Here is a 17,901-nt window from a genome sequence, read left to right on the forward strand (position 1 = left end):
GCCGAAAACGGTTTCTGTTAAATTGCCACCCCCTCGTTTAACCATTTCACTAAGCTTTGAACTTTAGCTGATTTAACTGTTCATTCACCTTAGTGTTCTTCTCATTTACCTTCTCAGTCTGTCAGTTTTACCTCAGGGACATAGCATCTGATGTAATCTCACATGGCAGATGTACAGTGGGGTCCAAAGGTATTTGGACAGTGACACATTTTTTGGTGTTTTGGCTCATATAATTTTGAAATGATACAATGACTGACTAGGAGGTTAAAGTGCAGATTGTCAGCAGTCTTGTTGTGAGTCACAAGCTTGATGTAGTTATTGCGTGCTAGGAATATGGGAACCAATACTGCACTTTTGACTACTTTAATACACCTATTAGTGAATTTGTCCAAATACTTTTGGTTCCCTAAAATAAGGGGGGGGACTATTTTCAAAAAAATGTTTTTGGTTCACCCGATATGGATGAAGATACCCTCAAATTAAAGCTGACAGTCTACGTTTTAACCTCAGTCATTGTAAGTGCTAGAGTACAGAGCCAAAACAACACATTGAGTTCCAAAAGTATTTGGACAGTAACAATGTACAGTGGGGATACACTGCCGATTTTGCAGGTTTTCCTACTTACAAAGCATGTAGTGGTCTGTAATTTTTTATTATAGGTACACTTCAACTGTGAGAGACGGAATCTAAATCAAAATTCCATAAAATCACATTGTATGATTAAGTAATTAATTTGCATTTTATTGCATGACATAAGTATTTGATACATCAGAAAATAATAACTTAATATTTGGTACAGAAACATTTGTTTGCAATTACAGAGATCATACATTTCCTGTAGTTCTTGACCAGGTTTGCACACACTGCAGCAGGGATTTTGGCCCACTCCTCCATACAGACCTCCAGATCCTTCAGGTTTCGGGGCTGTCGCTGGGCAATACGGACTTTCAGCTCCCTCCAAAGATTTTCTATTGGGTTCAGGTCTGGAGACTGGCTAGGCCACTCCAGGACCTTGAGATGCTTCTTACGGAGCCGCTCCTTAGTTGCCCTGGCTGTGTGTTTCAGGTCGTTGTCATGCTGGAAGACCAGGCCAAGACCCATCTTCAATGCTCTTACTGAGGGAAGGAGGTTGTTGGCCAAGATATCGCGATACATGGCCCCATCCATCCTCCCCTCAATATGGTGCAGTCGTCCTGTCCCCTTTGCAGAAAAGCATCCCCAAAGAATGATGTTTCCACCTCCATGCTTCACGGTTGGGATGGTGTTCTTGGGGTTGTACTCATCCTTCTTCTTCCTCCAAACACGGCGAGTGGAGTTTAGACCAAAAAGCTATATTTTTGTCTCATCAGAACACATGACCTTCTCCCATTCCTCCTCTGGATCATCCAGATGATCATTGGCAAACTTCAGACGGGCCTGGACATGCGCTGGCTTGAGCAGGGGGACCTTGCGTGTGCTGCAGGATTTTAATCCATGATGGCGTAGTGTGCTACTAAAGGTTTTCTTTGGTCCCAGCTCTCTTCAGGTCATTGACCAGGTCCTGCTGTGTAGTTCTGGGCTGATCCCTCACCTTCCTCATGATCATTGATGCCCCACGAGGTGAGATCTTGCATGGAGCCCCAGACCAAGGGTGATTGACCGTCATCTTGAACTTCTTCCATTTTCCAACAATTGCGCCAACAGTTGTTGCCTTCTCACCAAGCTGCTTGCCTATTGTCCTGTAGCCCATCCCAGCCTTGTGCAGGTCTACAATTTTAACCCCGATGTCCTTACACAGCTCACTGGTCTTGGCCATTGTGGAGAGGTTGGAGTCTGTTTGATTGAGTGTGTGGACAGGTGTCTTTTATACAGGTAACGAGTTCAAACCGGTGCAGTTAATACAGGTAATGAGTGGAGAACAGGAGGGATTCTTAAAGAAAAACTAACAGGTCTGTGAGAGCTGGAATTCTTACTGGTTGGTAGGTGATCAAATACTTATGTCCTGCAATAAAATGCAAATTAATTACTTAAAAATCATACAATGTGATTTTCTGGATTTGTAATTTTTTTTTTAGATTCCGTCTCTCACAGTTGAAGTGTACCTATGATAAAAATTACAGACCTCTACATGCTTTGTAAGTAGGAAAACCTGCAAAATCGGCAGTGTATCAAATACTTGTTCTCCCCACTGTATATACAATATTCATAGACACGACGGGTTCTGCAAGATTATATTTGATAAAGCATAGAACAGCAACAAAGTAATCTTTCTCTCTCAGGTTCTCAGTCCCACTTATAAACAGCGCAATGAGGATTTCCGTAAACTCTTCAAGAAGCTGCCAGACACGGAACGCCTCATAGTGGGTGAGTGGCACACACGTACACACACACACACACGTACTTTGTGTGCGAGATTGCATCTCTGTGCTGACACTGTGGAAGTGAAGGGCCGACACTGTTGCTTTGTCAGCCTGATGTCTCTCCTCCAACCTCCTCTTCCTCTCCTCCCCAGACTACTCATGTGCGCTGCAGAAAGACATCCTACTCCAGGGGAGACTCTATCTGTCAGAGAACTGGCTCTGCTTCTATAGCAATATCTTCCGCTGGGAAACCACTGTAAGTTATAGACACGCGCACACACACTTTTTGTTCTTCTATCTTCGTCGGGAGCTAAATTTGAGTCCCAATAAAAATCCTATTTTTCTAAACCCAAACCCTAAATTTAACTCCTTACCCTAATTGCAACCCTAAACCTAACATCTGAGCTTTAAATAGCCTTCATCTTCATGGGGATGTGGAATTTTCCAAGTTTTACTATCCTTTGGGGAATTTTAGGTCCCCATGAGGATAGAACAAACCCCCCCACACACACACACACAAACACTAACCCTCCTGTTCTGTTCAGATCACAATCCTGCTGAAAGATGTGACCACCCTGACCAAGGAGAAGACTGCCAAGGTCATCCCCAACGCCATTCAGATCAGCACTGACCACGACAAGGTGAGCCAAGGGGCTCGATATTCAGTCACACAGCCTACTATGGCGGTTCAGAGTAGTGGAAGAACAGTAGGTAAGAGGTGTATCAATGACATGTAAAGGAAAATAACTTTTATTATAGATAGTTGTAGACAGTAGAGGTCGACCGATTATGATTTTTCAATACCGATACCGATTATTGGAGGACCAAAAAAAGCCAATACCAATTAAACGGCCAATTTTTTTAAAACTATATGTAATAATGACAAATACAACAATTACTGAATGAACACTTATTTTAACGTAATATAATACATCAATAAAAATCAATTTAGCCTCAAATAAATAATGAAGCATGTTCAATTTGGTTTAAATAATGCAAAAACAAAGTGTTGGAGAAGAAAGTAAAAGTGCAATATGTGCCATGTAAGAAAGCTAACGTTTCAGTTCCTTGCTCAGAACATATGAAAGCTGGTAGTTCCTTTTAACATGAGACTTTAATTTTCCAAGGTAAGAGGTTTTAGGTTGTAGTTATTTATAGGACTATTTCTCTCTATACCATATGTATTCCATATACCTTTGACTATTGGATGTTCTTATAGGCACTTAAGTATTGCCAGTGTAACAGTATAGCTTTCGTCCCTCTCCTCGCTCCTCCCTGTGCTCGAACCAGGAACACATCGACAACAGCCACCCTCGAAGCAGCGTTACCCATGCAGAGCAAGGGGAACAACCACTCCAAGTCTCAGAGCGAGTGACGTTTGAAACGCTATTAGCGCGCACCCTGCTAACTAGCTAGCCATTTCACATCGGTTACACCAGTCTAATCTCGGGAGTTGATAGGCTTAAAGTCATAAACAGCTCAATGCTTGAAGCACAGCGAAGAGCTGCTGGCAAAACGCACTAAAGTGCAGTTTGAATGAATGCTTACGAGCCTGCTGCTGCCTACCACCGCTCAGTCAGACTGCTCGATCAAATATCAAATCATAGACTTAATTATAACATAATAACACACAGAAATACGAGCCTTTGGTCATTAATATGGTAGAATCCGGAAACTATCATTTCGAAAACAAAATGTTTATTATTTTCGCATATACCCTGACACTGCGTGCAAAGAACGCAAGAGAAGTGACATGATTTCACCTGATTAATATTGCCTGCTAACCTGGATTTCTTTTAGCTAAATATGCAGGTTTAAAAATATATACTTCTGTGTATTGATTTTAAGAAAGGCATTGGTGTTTATGGTTAGGTACACGTTGGAGCAACGACAGTCCTTTTTCACAAATGCGCACTGCATCGATTATATGCAACGCAGGACACGCTAGATAAACTAGTAATATCATCAACCATGTGTAGTTAACTAGTGATTATGATTGTTTTTTATAAGATAAGCTTAATGCTAGCTAGCAACTTACCTTGGCTTCTTACTGCATTCGCGTAACAGGCAGGCTTCTCGTGGAGTGCAATGAGAGGCAGGTGGTTTGAGCGTTGGACTAGTTAACTGTAAGGTTGCAGGATTGAATCCCAGAGCTGACAAGGTAAAAATCTGTCGTTCTGCCCCTGAACTGGCCCTCATTGAAAACAAGAATGTGTTCTTAACTGACTTGCCTAGTTAAATAAAGGTGTTAAAAAACAAAAGATCAGCCAAATCGGTGTCCAAAAATACAGATTTCCGATTGTTATGAAAACTTTAAATCGGGTTTAATTAAATCGGCCATTCCGATTTAATCTGTCGACCTCTAGTAGACAGTGTAGTAGTGTGTATATATATTGTTTATATCAGTGATTGTCAACTGGGGGGGCGACGTCGTGGGAAGTTTACTTTGAAAGGATACCGCTGCAGCGCTTACTGTTGCTGAATTTACACGTGCCGTGCGATTGCAGTGGTGAAATGGCTAGCTACGTTCGGGTTTTCACGCTGCACTCACTCACTGACCAATACAATAACGTTCTTGCCCCAAACACACACACTGATCCAATGAAATGAGAGATTTCTCGACACACTAATCCAATATAAATGTAATTCCGCAACACTATTTTATTTTAAATGTGACACGTCCAATCAGATCTTCTGACAGCTAGCTTGTTTGACAGCTAACTACGCAGTTGTGTTCTGCAGGCGTTGCACATGTGGATAGTTAACTGTCATTTAAGTTTTTAAAACGTGCAGCTCCCTCTTCATCTACTGCTGCTTCCAATGTCAACAATAAGGCAGACAATCCGGTCCCTGTTGAGAGGAGAAAATACGACCCCGACTTTGTCAAATATGGTTTTACATATAAGACAGCGAGTGTGGACGCAGTGCGTCCTATGCAATGAGCTGTTAGCTAATGACAGCATGAAACCCCTCAAATGAAAAGGGATCTGGACACCAAGCATCCAAGACACAAAGATAAGACAGCTGACTTAAAAAGAGTAAAATGTCAATATCTGGAGGCCTCACAAGATTCATTGAAGAAAAGGCACTTCGCATCATACCTTGTGGCCCAGCGCATTGCTAAGTGCAAAAATCCCACACAAGCGCAGAGGATCTCATACTCCCAGCTGCAATTGATATGTGAACTGAAATCTTGGGAAAGTCAGCCGCCAACAAACTTAAAACCACACCCCTATCCAATGACACCATGAGGAGAATCCAGGACATGTCTGAGGACATAACGTGCCAGACATCAGAGCACATCAGTGCAAATGGCCATTACGCACAGCAGCTTGATGAATCTACAGATGTAGCTCACCATGCGATTCTAATGGTCTATGTCAGACACGTCTGGGATAATAAGTGCTGATTTTCCCACCACCAACACTGCAAAGCCTGTCTTTAACACAATGAGACAGCTGCCATGACGGGAAAGCACTCCAGGGCAGTAAAGCGGATCCTGGAGAGAGCACAAAGTGCGACGTGGAACCACTGCTTCCTACACAGGGAGGCATTGGCAGCGAAGGACATGGTGCCTGAGCTCCACGCCACTCTTCAGGATGTGATCAAGTGTGTCAACTATATCAAAAAGAGTTCCACGAAAAGCAGGTGTTTCCAGGCCTTCTGTGGGGATATGAGGAGCGAGTACCAGCAGGTGTTTCCAGGCCTTCTGTGGGGATATGAGGAGCGAGTACCAGCAGGTGTTTCCAGGCCTTCTGTGGGGATATGAGGAGCGAGTACCAGCAGGTGTTTCCAGGCCTTCTGTGGGGATATGAGGAGCGAGTACCAGCAGGTGTTTCCAGGCCTTCTGTGGGGATATGAGGAGCGAGTACCAGCAGGTGTTTCCAGGCCTTCTGTGGGGATATGAGGAGCGAGTACCAGCAGGTGTTTCCAGGCATTCTGTGGGGATATGAGGAGCGAGTACCAGCAGGTGTTTCCAGGCCTTCTGTGGGGATATGAGGAGCGAGTACCAGCAGGTGTTTCCAGGCCTTCTGTGGGGATATGAGGAGCGAGTACCAGCAGGTGTTTCCAGGCCTTCTGTGGGGATATGAGGAGCGAGTACCAGCAGGTGCTTTATCGTGCAGAGGTCTGCTGGCTTTCCAGGGGTAAAGTGTTGGGTCGCTTTTATGAGCTCAGAGCGGAGATTGCTGCGTTTCCTTCGGAAAAGAAGTCACCTCTGGCCGAACATTTTGATTGTGCAGAATTACTCGCACAGGTTGCCTACCTGGTGGATATTTGTGATCATCTGAATTCTCTCAATGTGTCAATGCAATGGAGGGGGCACAATCGATTTGTACAGAGGGATGTAATGGATGCCTTCAAGATGAAGCTTACCGGTTGGGCAAATCATGTTTTGAACGGGAGTATTGACATGTTTCCTAATGCTGATTTAGGGATTCATAATCTGATCAGCAAAGCGCACGGTGACACACTGAAAAAACGTTAAACAGCATCTTGTCAAGCTGCAGGGACATTTTTGCGACTACTTCCCGGAGGAGAACAGGAGACAAGACGACTAGATACGGGACGGGACCCCTTTCGAGTGGAGATGGGAGGCATCACGTTGCCAAGCAACGAAGAGGATCAGCTGGTGGAGCTGTCATTTGATCACGGACTGAGCATGCGCTTCCCGGAAATGACACTGCCACAGTTCTGGTGCAGCGTAGTGGGAGAATATCCTGCTCTCGCCTGTCATGCAATCAGAATCATGCTGCCGTTCAGCACTACCTATCTGTGTGAAAGTGGCTTCTCTGCGATGGCAGTGCTGAAAACAAACTCAAAGCAGAAACAAACCAGCCAGCATGACCTCCGAGTTGCCCGGTCAACCATCACCCCAGACTTCAATAATACATAAACGTATCAAACTAAACACCCCCAGCTTTCCCACTGATAGGACACACACAGTGAACAATAACTCATGAACCTATGTTAATTCATTCTGACATTCATATTACCTTTTATTGGATCTAGTTAAAAATGTACACCTTTAAAATAAAATGTCAAGGTTGTGAAACTATTGACATTTTGTAATTGATTAAGAATTCCTAATGATTTGTTTTTTCTATCGTAAACACTGGTATGTGTTACTGTTCGTTTAACATTATTAGACTGGTTATGATGTCATGTTCTGAGTGATAATTTATTACACCCAACTTTCTGAACTGGTCGCTTAATTAAAATGTCTTATTCTCTTCAATTGGTACATGTTTTATCAGTTAATATGGCTGTGTAATGACTTTCTTTACTACCACAATTGAGACAGTCTCTATTTAGTAAGTGAAGCCTACCCAAGAAGGAAGCTGCAATACAACATTACAAAATGGAATCATCAGCAGTCCATAATATTGGGTCGCGTCTCAATTGTCACTGTCAAATTTGGGTCCCCAGGCAAAACCAGTTGAGAACCACTGGCTTAGATGCTCCCAATGCTTGACAAATATATTTTATCATGGCAAAATAGGCTATTTCTGTCATGGTTTTTGACAAGCCAAAGCCGAATCAATAGCAATGACCACTAGCTGTCATTCCATCATTCACTCAATTTGTTTTCCTCTGTGCTTGCTCTCTCTCTGTCGTTTCATCCAGCACTTCTTCACGTCTTTCGGGGCTAGGGATCGCAGCTACATGATGATTTTCAGACTGTGGCAGAACGCACTGATGGACAAGGTACCCACCTCCTCTCCCTCCTCCCAACTCCAGCTCTCACACTCCTGCCAGTTTGAAATTAATTGGGAATACACTATTGTTCAAAAGTTTGGGGTCACTTAGAAATGTCCTTGTTTTTGAAAGAAAAGCGTGTTTTTTGTCCATTAAAATAACAACAAATTGATCAGAAATACAGTGTAGACATTGTTAATGTTGTAAATGACTATTGTAGCTGGAAACGGCTGATTTTTATTTTAATGGAATATCTACATAGGCGTAGAGGCCCATTATCAGCAACCATCACTCCTGTGTTGCAATGGCACGTTGTGTTAGCTAATCCAAGTTTATCATTTTAAAAGGCTAATTGATCATTAGAAAACCCTTTTGCAATAATGTTAGCGCAGCTGAAAACTGTTTATTGGATAATATTCAGTGATGAAATATAACATAACAAAATGTAACAGGACCCAAAATGCATCTAACATTGAACAAAACTATCGGTTACTGATTGATTGAATTACTGATTGACGTTTTAATGTCCTACAAGAGGAAATTCCAAGAAGTTAGTGAGACATTGAGAAGGTTAATGTCTGTTTCCTCTCAGCCTCTGTCCCCAAAGGAGCTGTGGCACATCGTCCATCAGTGTTACGGCACTGAGCTGGGCCTCACCAGTGAAGACGATGACTATGTCTCCCCCACCGGCGAGCACATTAACGGTCTACTGTGAGTGTACATGTTCGCTGTGTGTGTGTGTGTGTGTGTGTGTGTGTGTGTGTGTGTGTGTGTGTGAGAGAGATTCTGTTGACGTGCGCGCGTGCCATTTAGTTTGGCATTGTCCATTAAATTAGAACTGTCGTCCATTAACTTTGATGAACTTCAACTCCTGGATTATCGATCCCTTCAATTAAAAGCCACTACTGTGATTGTGAATTTTTAATCATGCTGTTTTTCCTCCTATGTCTTCCTTCATTCTCTCTAATCCCCCATCCCATACTGCCCTTTTTCTGTCCCCTTCATCTCTCTCTGTCTCTCTCTTTCTGTCTCTATCATTCAACCTCTCCTTCCAACCCCCCACATCTCAGGCCAGTGGATGAGTCAGTCTCTGTCTCTGACCTGTTGGACCTCAGCTCCTTGGGGGCCATAGCTTCTCTGGGTAGCTCGCCCCCCTCCATGGCAGCCTTGTTCCCCAGTGGCCCCCTCCTAGCCAGTGGTGGTCTGGGCTCATCTCCCCCCTCCTCATCCACCTGTCTGCCCATAGACATCCCCGGCAGAACCTCCCTGGACCCCCCGGACCCCAGCCCGCCCAGCTCCCAGATCTCCCTACACTCCACACACACCGCCTCCTTGTCCGCCCCCGCCTCGGCTGCTGCCTCTTTCGTGAGTTTTGTTTGATTTCATGCCAGGGAACTACAGGGTCATATTCATTAGACAGCGTTTTGATACGTTTCACCCTAAGCTAAGGGCATCGTTAGTTAGGGGGGGTTTAACTTTGAACTGGCTATAGAGATGGTTTATAATTATGACTGTTCCATTGTTTATCTTGATAGGATAAATATACCCCAGTCATACCCCAGTAGATCAAAGAGTCGCTTGTTGGCTCTAAACGGCCATCCGTCTCGGATGTGATGCTAATGTGTGTGTTCCAAATGGCACCCTCTTCCCTTTATAGTGTACTACAGGGAATAGGGTACCATGACCCTGGTCAAAGGTCGTGCACTATATAGGGAATAGGGTGTTATTTGGGACGCATCCCATGCTATGCCTAAAAGAGCCAGTGTTGTTGTCTGACCCGGGCAGAGTAGAGGCTTTGAGGTCATATCTGTCCGCTAAGGCTCATCAGTCGTGTGTGTGTGTGTGTGTGTTTCTGCCTTAATGACCTCACGGCGGGTGGTAACTAACTACCCCTTTCTCTCCCCTCACATGCCATTTCCTAGTATGTGGAGGAGGGCGGGGACAGCTTGTTGGAGTCGGCCAATCATATGGTGCCCCTGTCTGCCACCAGCCTGGGAAACCTCTCCTCATTGGACCAGCTCACCAACGACGACGAGCTGCCCACCGACCCCAGCAACTCCTCAGACACACAGGAAGAGGGTGAGTTCCTGGAGCCCACTGGAGCAGAGTTTCATGGGAAAACATTTTACATTTCGGCAAACATAGAAAATACAATTTCTTCTGATGCAGACATGGGAGATTTGAGAGGGAAAGATGGGATTGTAGACAGTTTTTACAGAGGTCAAATTCTAACAAACCGTAAGGTGGTTTTCTCTCCTCATCTCCTTTCCTTCATTCCCACTAATCTGAAACAACGGGACAGGTGAAAGCGATTTCCACCCTGCTGCTTTCAGCTCTCCTTTCCTCTTCGATCCGTGCAGATGCAGAAGAGAGCCAGTTGAAACTGCTGCATACACACCCTTCCTATTGATCCCATACTAGTAGTCTAGTAGGACCTACATTACATTAGTCATTGACTCTCCTGAGAACAGACTGTGACTTGCTGCATTAAAGGAAAAACTCCAGAGAAACTTGAGACGTCTGCATTGACTTTTCTGAAAAGAAGGATGTTTTAGTGACTGTGATTTGACCGATTTTAAAGTGCAACGTTCATGTTCCAGAAGTCTAAACTGTACTAGTGTTACTTTACTAGCAACCTAAAGTGAGGACTCTTACACTTCTCTTCTGCTCAAACAGAACAGTGTTAAACTGTGTCCCATCAACAAAAAGCACATTATCCCTCCATTATCGCTGACGTTTTTATATTTTATTTAATCTACGTGAAAAGGGCCATTTTATCTGACACTGTGGAAAAGCCAGCCCCATTTGGCTATTCAGTTGCGACAAATCCTGGGGGATATATACAAACAAATTGTTTTTAAATATCATAGAAATTCTGATGATAGACGATCTCAACTGTGGTATCTCTGCTAACGGGTGCGTTACTATAGTTGTGACTGGTGTGTAACTCTGTCCCCATCCAGACGAGGTGGAGTCGTTCTGTGCGGACCTGGCGGGCCGGCTGCACATCAACATGGTGGTGCGCATGAGCGTGGACAAGCTGCACGACCTGCTCTTCTCCGCAGACACACACTTCATCCAGCATCTCTTCTCCCAGCGCCACTTCACAGGTCCGTACAGCGCAAGTGCGCGCACACGCTCAGGAAGCGCACGCACCCATGTGTGCACACTAGCGCACCTGCTCTTAACATACACGCGCAGAGACACACACACACACACACTTTGTTGATCTTACACGTGGTTGGCATTGGCAACGCTCTCGTTTTTCTTCCTCTTGATCCCTCTCTGCTCATTCTGTTTTCATTACCTTTCCAAATATCTCCTTAAATCTCTTAAAGTATAAATATTGTTCGTAGAGTATATTCTAGTACACACCACTGTTTCCCAGTACTAGTGATAGTCTGCCTAGAAACATGGATACAGTCGGGCAAAAAAGTATTTAGTCAGCCACCAATTGTGCAAGTTCTCCCACTTAAAAAGATGAGAGGCCTGTAATTTTCATCATAGGTACACTTCAACTATGACAGACAAAATGAGAAGAAAAAAAATCCAGAAAATCACATTGTAGGATTTTTAATGAATTTATTTGCAAATTATAGGCTACAACACGATAGGATGAAAAAGGTTTAGTTCATTCTATGTGGCTGATCGGCCCTTCCTAAAGTCTACTCCGCCAGGGCTTGTACAGTAAGCTTTAGGGCTGCGTCCAAGATGGGCATCCTATTCCCTATCTACTGCGCTACATTGGACCAGGGCCCTGGTCCAACGTAGTGAAATAGGTAGGGAATAGGGTGCCGTTTGGGACGCGGCCTAGGAGTGTTAGTGCGCGAGACGCTCGTTGCCACCCCTTCCACTCCACCGTCTCCTGATGCGCTGGTGCTCGTCTGCAGGACGTCTCTGCTGCGCCACACAGTATGGCTGTTGTCATGTTTGGGGATGGAATGATTCTTATTGTCCTCCTAGTGCTTAGACAGGAGCTGTCCCAAATATTGGCACCCTGGCTTATTCCCTACGTGAATAATAGAGTTCCATTTGGGATACAGTCAGCCCCCCCATTCCTTTCTCTCTTCTCAGACATAGGCCAGTGTATTGTAGCTCTAATGAGCAGTCCACTGTGTTTACGCTGTGTTAACCTTCCTCCATCTCTCTCTCTCTCTCCTCTTCAACACCTCATATGCTATTGTCTGTTTTGAGAGAAGCAGTACAGGGCTCTGCGTATTCCTTGTTCTTAGCACAGTCCCCTAAAGTTGTCATTTATTAGATGCTCTGCCATAGAGGTGTGGAGTTGGTTGGTTGGTGGCCTCCCTGGTTTGTGCCACTGCCAACTTTGAGGACACTGTGTGGCTTTAATTAGTGCATTTCCCTCTGCGAAGCGGTGCTGTGTCCCTCTCACTTTTCTCCCTCTGCCTTCCTCTCATTCTGTCCTCTCTCAGTCCTACTTTCTATTTCTCTCACTTAACGTCTCTCTCTCTCACACACACACTCCCTCCCTCGTTATTTTCCTCGTCCTCCCTCTCTCTCTCTGTCCCTCCGCCAGACCTGTCAGTTCGTGAGTGGCAGCAGGACGGCAGCAGTGGGAACACCAACCGGATCCTGAGTTACACCATCGCCATCAACAACCCCCTGGGCCCCAAGACCGCCCCCGTAGTGGAGACGCAGGTCAGTCAGTCAGCACGTTGGATTTCGTAGTTTTAACAACATTTGGTCGACATGAGTGGAGGCTGGTGTCATGTTAAATCAGACGACAGGCTCGTTTGAAATGAATGGAACCGGGTCAAACATATGGATTTGATGTGTTTGATGCCGTTCTATTCATTTCATTCCAACCATTACAATGAACCTGTCCTCCGGTTTTTAAAGTGACACCAGCCTCCATTGTCCTCCATGTTCTGGTTTGAATATCCGGTTCGCCCAAAAGACTTGACTTGCCGTCTGAGGATTGGGACACACCTCCTAGGTCATTCGCTCCCGCTAACACCTTTCCCTCTCTCCCTCCAGACGCTGTATAAGAACAGTGCCCCGGGCGAGTGTTACGTGGTGGACTCGGAGGTGATTACCTCGGGCATCCCCTACCAGGACTACTTCTACACCGTGCATCGCTACTGCCTCACCTCCATCAACAAGAACAAGAGCAGACTCCGGTATACCTACTTCCACCAGCTTTTGACTAGTAGTTTGTGTATGAGTTGCCTGAGCAGATCAAATATCGGGGAGGTTTTAGTTGTTCGAATTGACTTTTTGAGTGCTCACCTGCTAAATGTTGTGTGTATCAGGTGAACTCACTGCCTTAGAAACGGAGAGTTTATGTTCTTACTTCACATAAAATACACCCGATATGGATGAAGGGTTCTTTTTAAACTGTTCTAAGGGTGATGTATTGCTCACATACACATATTTAGCACATGTCATTGCGGGTGTAGGGAAACGCTTGTACTTAGGCGCTAGGAGCAGAGCTGCCATGTCTGTCGGCGCCATCAGTTCAGCGGCGGATCGGTATTCATTATGATACGTTTCTAGCTTAGTGCATTATGTCTAGTGATACAGAGCGCTGCAGGGATGGGTTACTGGTTACAGAGTGATGGACTGCCTGTGTGTCTGCAGGGTGTCGTCAGATATCTGCTACAAGAAGCAGCCGTGGAGCCTGGTGAAGGCGCTCATCGAGAAGAACACCTGGAGCGGCATCGAGGAGTACTACAGACACATGGGTGAGACTTACTTACATTGTGGTCTTGTTCTCCTACTCAGGATAAAGCCGTGTCTGTGTTCTTATTGCTTACCACCTCTCTTTCTGGTTATGTCTCTCCCTCCCTCTCTCTCTCTCTCCCTCCCTCTCTCTCTCCCTCCCTCTCTCTCTCTCTCTCTCTCCCTCCCTCTCTCTCTCTCTCTCTCTCCCTCCCTCTCTGTCTCTCCCTCCCTCTCTGTCTCTCCCTCCCTCTCTGTCTCTCCCTCCCTCTCTGTCTCTCCCTCCCTCTCTGTCTCTCCCTCCCTCTCTGTCTCTCCCTCCCTCTCTGTCTCTCCCTCCCTCTCTGTCTCTCCCTCCCTCTGTCGCTCCCTCCCCCTCTCTCTCTGTCGCTCCCGCTCCCTCTCTCTCTGTCGCTCCCGCTCCCTCTCTCCCTGTCGCTCCCGCTCCCTCTCTCCCTGTCGCTCCCGCTCCCTCTCTCCCTGTCGCTCCCGCTCCCTCTCTCCCTGTCGCTCCCGCTCCCTCTCTCCCTGTCGCTCCCGCTCCCTCTCTCCCTGTCGCTCCCGCTCCCTCTCTCCCTGTCGCTCCCGCTCCCTCTCTCCCTGTCGCTCCCGCTCCCTCTCTCCCTGTCGCTCCCGCTCCCTCTCTCCCTGTCGCTCCCGCTCCCTCTCTCCCTGTCGCTCCCGCTCCCTCTCTCCCTGTCGCTCCCGCTCCCTCCCTGTCGCTCCCGCTCCCTCTCTGTCTGTCTCTGTCTGTCTCTCCCCCTCTGTCTCTGTCTCCCCCTCTGTCTCTGTCTCCCCCTCTGTCTCTGTCTCCCCCTCTGTCTCTGTCTCCCCCTCTGTCTCTGTCTCCCCCTCTGTCTCTGTCTCCCCCTCTGTCTCTGTCTCCCCCTCTGTCTCTGTCTCCCCCTCTGTCTCTGTCTCCCCCTCTGTCTCTGTCTCCCCCTCTGTCTCTGTCTCCCCCTCTGTCTCTGTCTCCCCCTCTGTCTCTGTCTCCCCCTCTGTCTCTGTCTCCCCCTCTGTCTCTGTCTCCCCCTCTGTCTCTGTCTCCCCCTCTGTCTCTGTCTCCCCCTCTGTCTCTGTCTCCCCCTCTGTCTCTGTCTCCCCCTCTCTCTCTGTCTCCCCCTCTCTCTCTGTCTCCCCCTCTCTCTCTGTCTCCCCCTCTCTCTCTGTCTCCCCCTCTCTCTCTGTCTCCCCCTCTCTCTCTGTCTCCCCCTCTCTCTCTGTCTCCCCCTCTCTCTCTGTCTCCCCCTCTCTCTCTGTCTCCCCCTCTCTCTCTGTCTCCCCCTCTCTCTCTGTCTCCCCCTCTCTCTCTGTCCCTCCCTCCCCCTCTCTGTCCTTCTCTGTCCTTCTCTGTCTCTCTCTGTCTCTGTCTCTCTCTCTCTCTGTCTACCCCCCCCTCTCTCTCTCTCGCTCCCTCCTCCTTTCTCTGTCTCTCCCTCCTTATCAGAGAGTGAGGTGTGTAAGCTGGAGACCCTGCTCCAGTCTGAGGTGTCAGTGGTGACCTCGGGGGATGTGGTGGGGGCAGACTCTGCCAAGACACCCCCGGCCCTGCGGCGACGCAAACGCACCTGCTCCCGGCGCCCGGGGGACCGGGAGAGAGAGGGAGGGGGTGCGGGAGGTGGAGAGCGTGGGGACCGAGGGATGGGAGAGGAGCGGAGAGAGGCGGGTGAGTCAACATGGTCGTGGTGGTGTCAGGTCATATTGATTAGGGCACACTGAAACGTAGTCCCTCCCTTTTTCAGTAAATATTATTCCGTTTGATGCCTAATAAATAAGACCCATATAAAAGATTGTCAAGAAGAGTTCAATGTTCACCTCTTGTCAATCAAACTTATGTCTCCAGGTTTATGATAGTTCATACAACTAAATGTCAGATGTCAGTGGTGCATTGCTTTGCATTATACACATCTGGTGGTGTGATTTGGAACTGCATCCAGGCTCTTCTGGCAATAAGTCACTTGTTTTCCTTTTGACCAGGTGGTCAGTACAAGCACGGAGAGCGGTGGCGTGGTGGAGGCAGCAGCATCTCTACCATACTGCTCATAGTCAGCTTCATGTGAGTACCGACCTCTCGGCGTGCGTGAAAAGAAACCCTGATTGTTGATCGTTTCCCCTGTCCCTTAGTAGTAGTAAACCAAGGGAATGATCAATTGCCTGATCTTGTCCAGTTTATGAGCTTATCAGAGAGCTTTAGGATTAATCCATACTTGAGGTACCGTAATTTCCGGACTATAAGCCACTACTTTTTTCCCACGCTTTGAACCTCGCGGTTCAAATGACGCAGCTAATTTATGGATTTTTCCCGCTTTCACAAGATTCATGCCGCCAAAAAACTGAGCCCCGTCACATAATGTGACGTAAATCGAGCGCGCTCAAACTTCCCATCATTCTGATTACGGTAGTCATTTTGTCACCCTCATCATGGCAAAAACACGGAGAAATGCATATGATGCAGCTTTCAAGTTGAAGGCGATCGATCTGGCTGTTGGAAAAGGAAATAGAGCTGCTGACAGCGTGGAGCATTGTCAAAAAATCCACTATCATCAACGGGTTTCGAAAGGCTGGACTGCTGCGTGTTGAAGAGGGCAGCGATCCAACATCGGATGAAGCAATTCTGAGGCTATTCAACTCCGACACCGAAGGAGATGACTTCAGTGCACAGGAGGAGGAAGATAGTGACCAATGACTTTCTTGGTAGGCTACTGTTTACTGCTATTTTTTACATTTTTGTTACCAGCCGTGTTTCGTTTAAAGGCTGTGTAAAGTTCATTTGTTTCAATGTACCGGTAGGCTCCTGCGGCTTATAGACGTGCGGCTTATTTATGTACAAAATACATCATTTTTAAATAATTCAGTGGGTGTGGTTTATATTCAGGTGCGCTTAATAGTGCAGAAATTACGGTACACACATTTCACACAATTCTCCCATTTGAACTCAATACATAACCTACACTTAACTCAAGTTGGGATTGGTCCGTTTGTGAGTGATTGTGAAAGTGTTTTCGGGGCCTCTCATGCCTGTAGCATTACCGTAACCACCACAGTATGTGAGTTCCACTAGTGTACAAATGTCTGAATGCTCGTTTTGTCTTTTTCTGTAATCCATGTCGTCAAAGTGTTTGGGAGGGGGGGTTCAATGAAATGAATATCTCCTCTGCTTACTAACAGCCTCCCGCTGCCTCTCTTTCTCTCTCTCTTTCTCTCTCTCTTTCTCTATCGCTTCATGTGCATAGGATCTGTGTCAGGTACTGTATAATAATTGTCAATGTCTTGTCGAATGACATGTTCAGTGTTGTGAAGTCTGCTCTGTCATTTGATGTAGTATGATTGATTTGTTGTCCAAAAACGTTTGTGTGTGTGTGTGTGTGTGTGTGTATACAGTTTGAGTTGTACAACCACTTTTCCCATTCCTTCTGGAGTTCTCATTCCTGAATGTTGTCCCCTTTTTTTCATAACCTAGTATCGCTCCCTCTGTTTTTGGCCCATACTTATGTCAATACATTTACCCCTCTCTTTCTTTCTCTGCTTTTTTTTGTTCTCTCACCATCCCTTTCTCTCAACTCTCTCCTCTTTTCTTTCTCGCTCTCTCTCTCTCTCTCTCTCTCCTCTAGTCTGGTGGTGTTGGTGGCCCTCAACATGCTCTTGTTTTACAAGTTGTATTCTCTGGAGAGAGCTGCACACACACTGGAGACGTGGCACTCCTTCTCTCTGTCTGACAGGTAACCAAGCCAGGATACATCTTTATATTATAGTCATTACTACTTACCCATCAGAGGTTTATTTCACCTTTTATTTAACCAGCTAGTTCAGAACAAGTTCTCATTTACAACTACGACCTGGCCAAGATAAAGCCTAGCAATTCGACACAGTACAACAACAGAGTTACGCATTGGAATAAACAAAACATACAGTCAATAATACAGTAGAACAAAGAAAACAAAAAGTCTATATACAGTGAGTGCAAATGAGGTAAGATACGGGAGTTAAGGCAATAAATAGGCCATGGTGGCGAAGTAATTAGAATATAGCCATTAAACACTGGAATGGTAGGTGTGCAGAAGATGAATGTGCAAGTTGAGATACTGGGGTGCAAAGGAGCAAGATAAATAAATAAATACAGTATGGGGATGAGGTAGATGGGCTATGTACAGGTGCAGTGATCTGTGAGCTACTCTGACAGCTG

General features: G+C 46.2%; 1 protein-coding gene across 4 annotated transcripts in view; it reads left to right on the forward strand.

Annotated features, from left to right (window-relative positions):
• LOC110503999 (protein Aster-A) overlaps positions 1-17,901 on the forward strand; it is a 35,636-nt gene that overhangs the window by 13,698 nt on the left and 4,037 nt on the right. For 3 of the 4 annotated variants that reach the window (XM_036973624.1, XM_036973598.1, XM_036973615.1), the window contains exons 4-18: positions 2,259-2,343; positions 2,492-2,595; positions 2,885-2,980; positions 7,965-8,045; positions 8,629-8,747; positions 9,107-9,401; positions 9,959-10,115; positions 11,000-11,146; positions 12,574-12,695; positions 13,035-13,177; positions 13,638-13,741; positions 15,166-15,384; positions 15,696-15,774; positions 16,952-16,963; positions 17,330-17,437. In XM_036973624.1, coding sequence (XP_036829519.1) covers positions 2,259-2,343; positions 2,492-2,595; positions 2,885-2,980; positions 7,965-8,045; positions 8,629-8,747; positions 9,107-9,401; positions 9,959-10,115; positions 11,000-11,146; positions 12,574-12,695; positions 13,035-13,177; positions 13,638-13,741; positions 15,166-15,384; positions 15,696-15,774; positions 16,952-16,963; positions 17,330-17,437 — 1,871 coding nt within the window. The remainder of the gene's footprint in view (positions 1-2,258; positions 2,344-2,491; positions 2,596-2,884; positions 2,981-7,964; positions 8,046-8,628; positions 8,748-9,106; positions 9,402-9,958; positions 10,116-10,999; positions 11,147-12,573; positions 12,696-13,034; positions 13,178-13,637; positions 13,742-15,165; positions 15,385-15,695; positions 15,775-16,951; positions 16,964-17,329; positions 17,438-17,901) is intronic. The other variant, XM_036973605.1, reaches the window with a different exon arrangement.

Source organism: Oncorhynchus mykiss, chromosome 3 (genome assembly GCF_013265735.2).
Source record: "Oncorhynchus mykiss isolate Arlee chromosome 3, USDA_OmykA_1.1, whole genome shotgun sequence".
NCBI classification, from domain to species: Eukaryota; Metazoa; Chordata; class Actinopteri; order Salmoniformes; family Salmonidae; genus Oncorhynchus; species Oncorhynchus mykiss.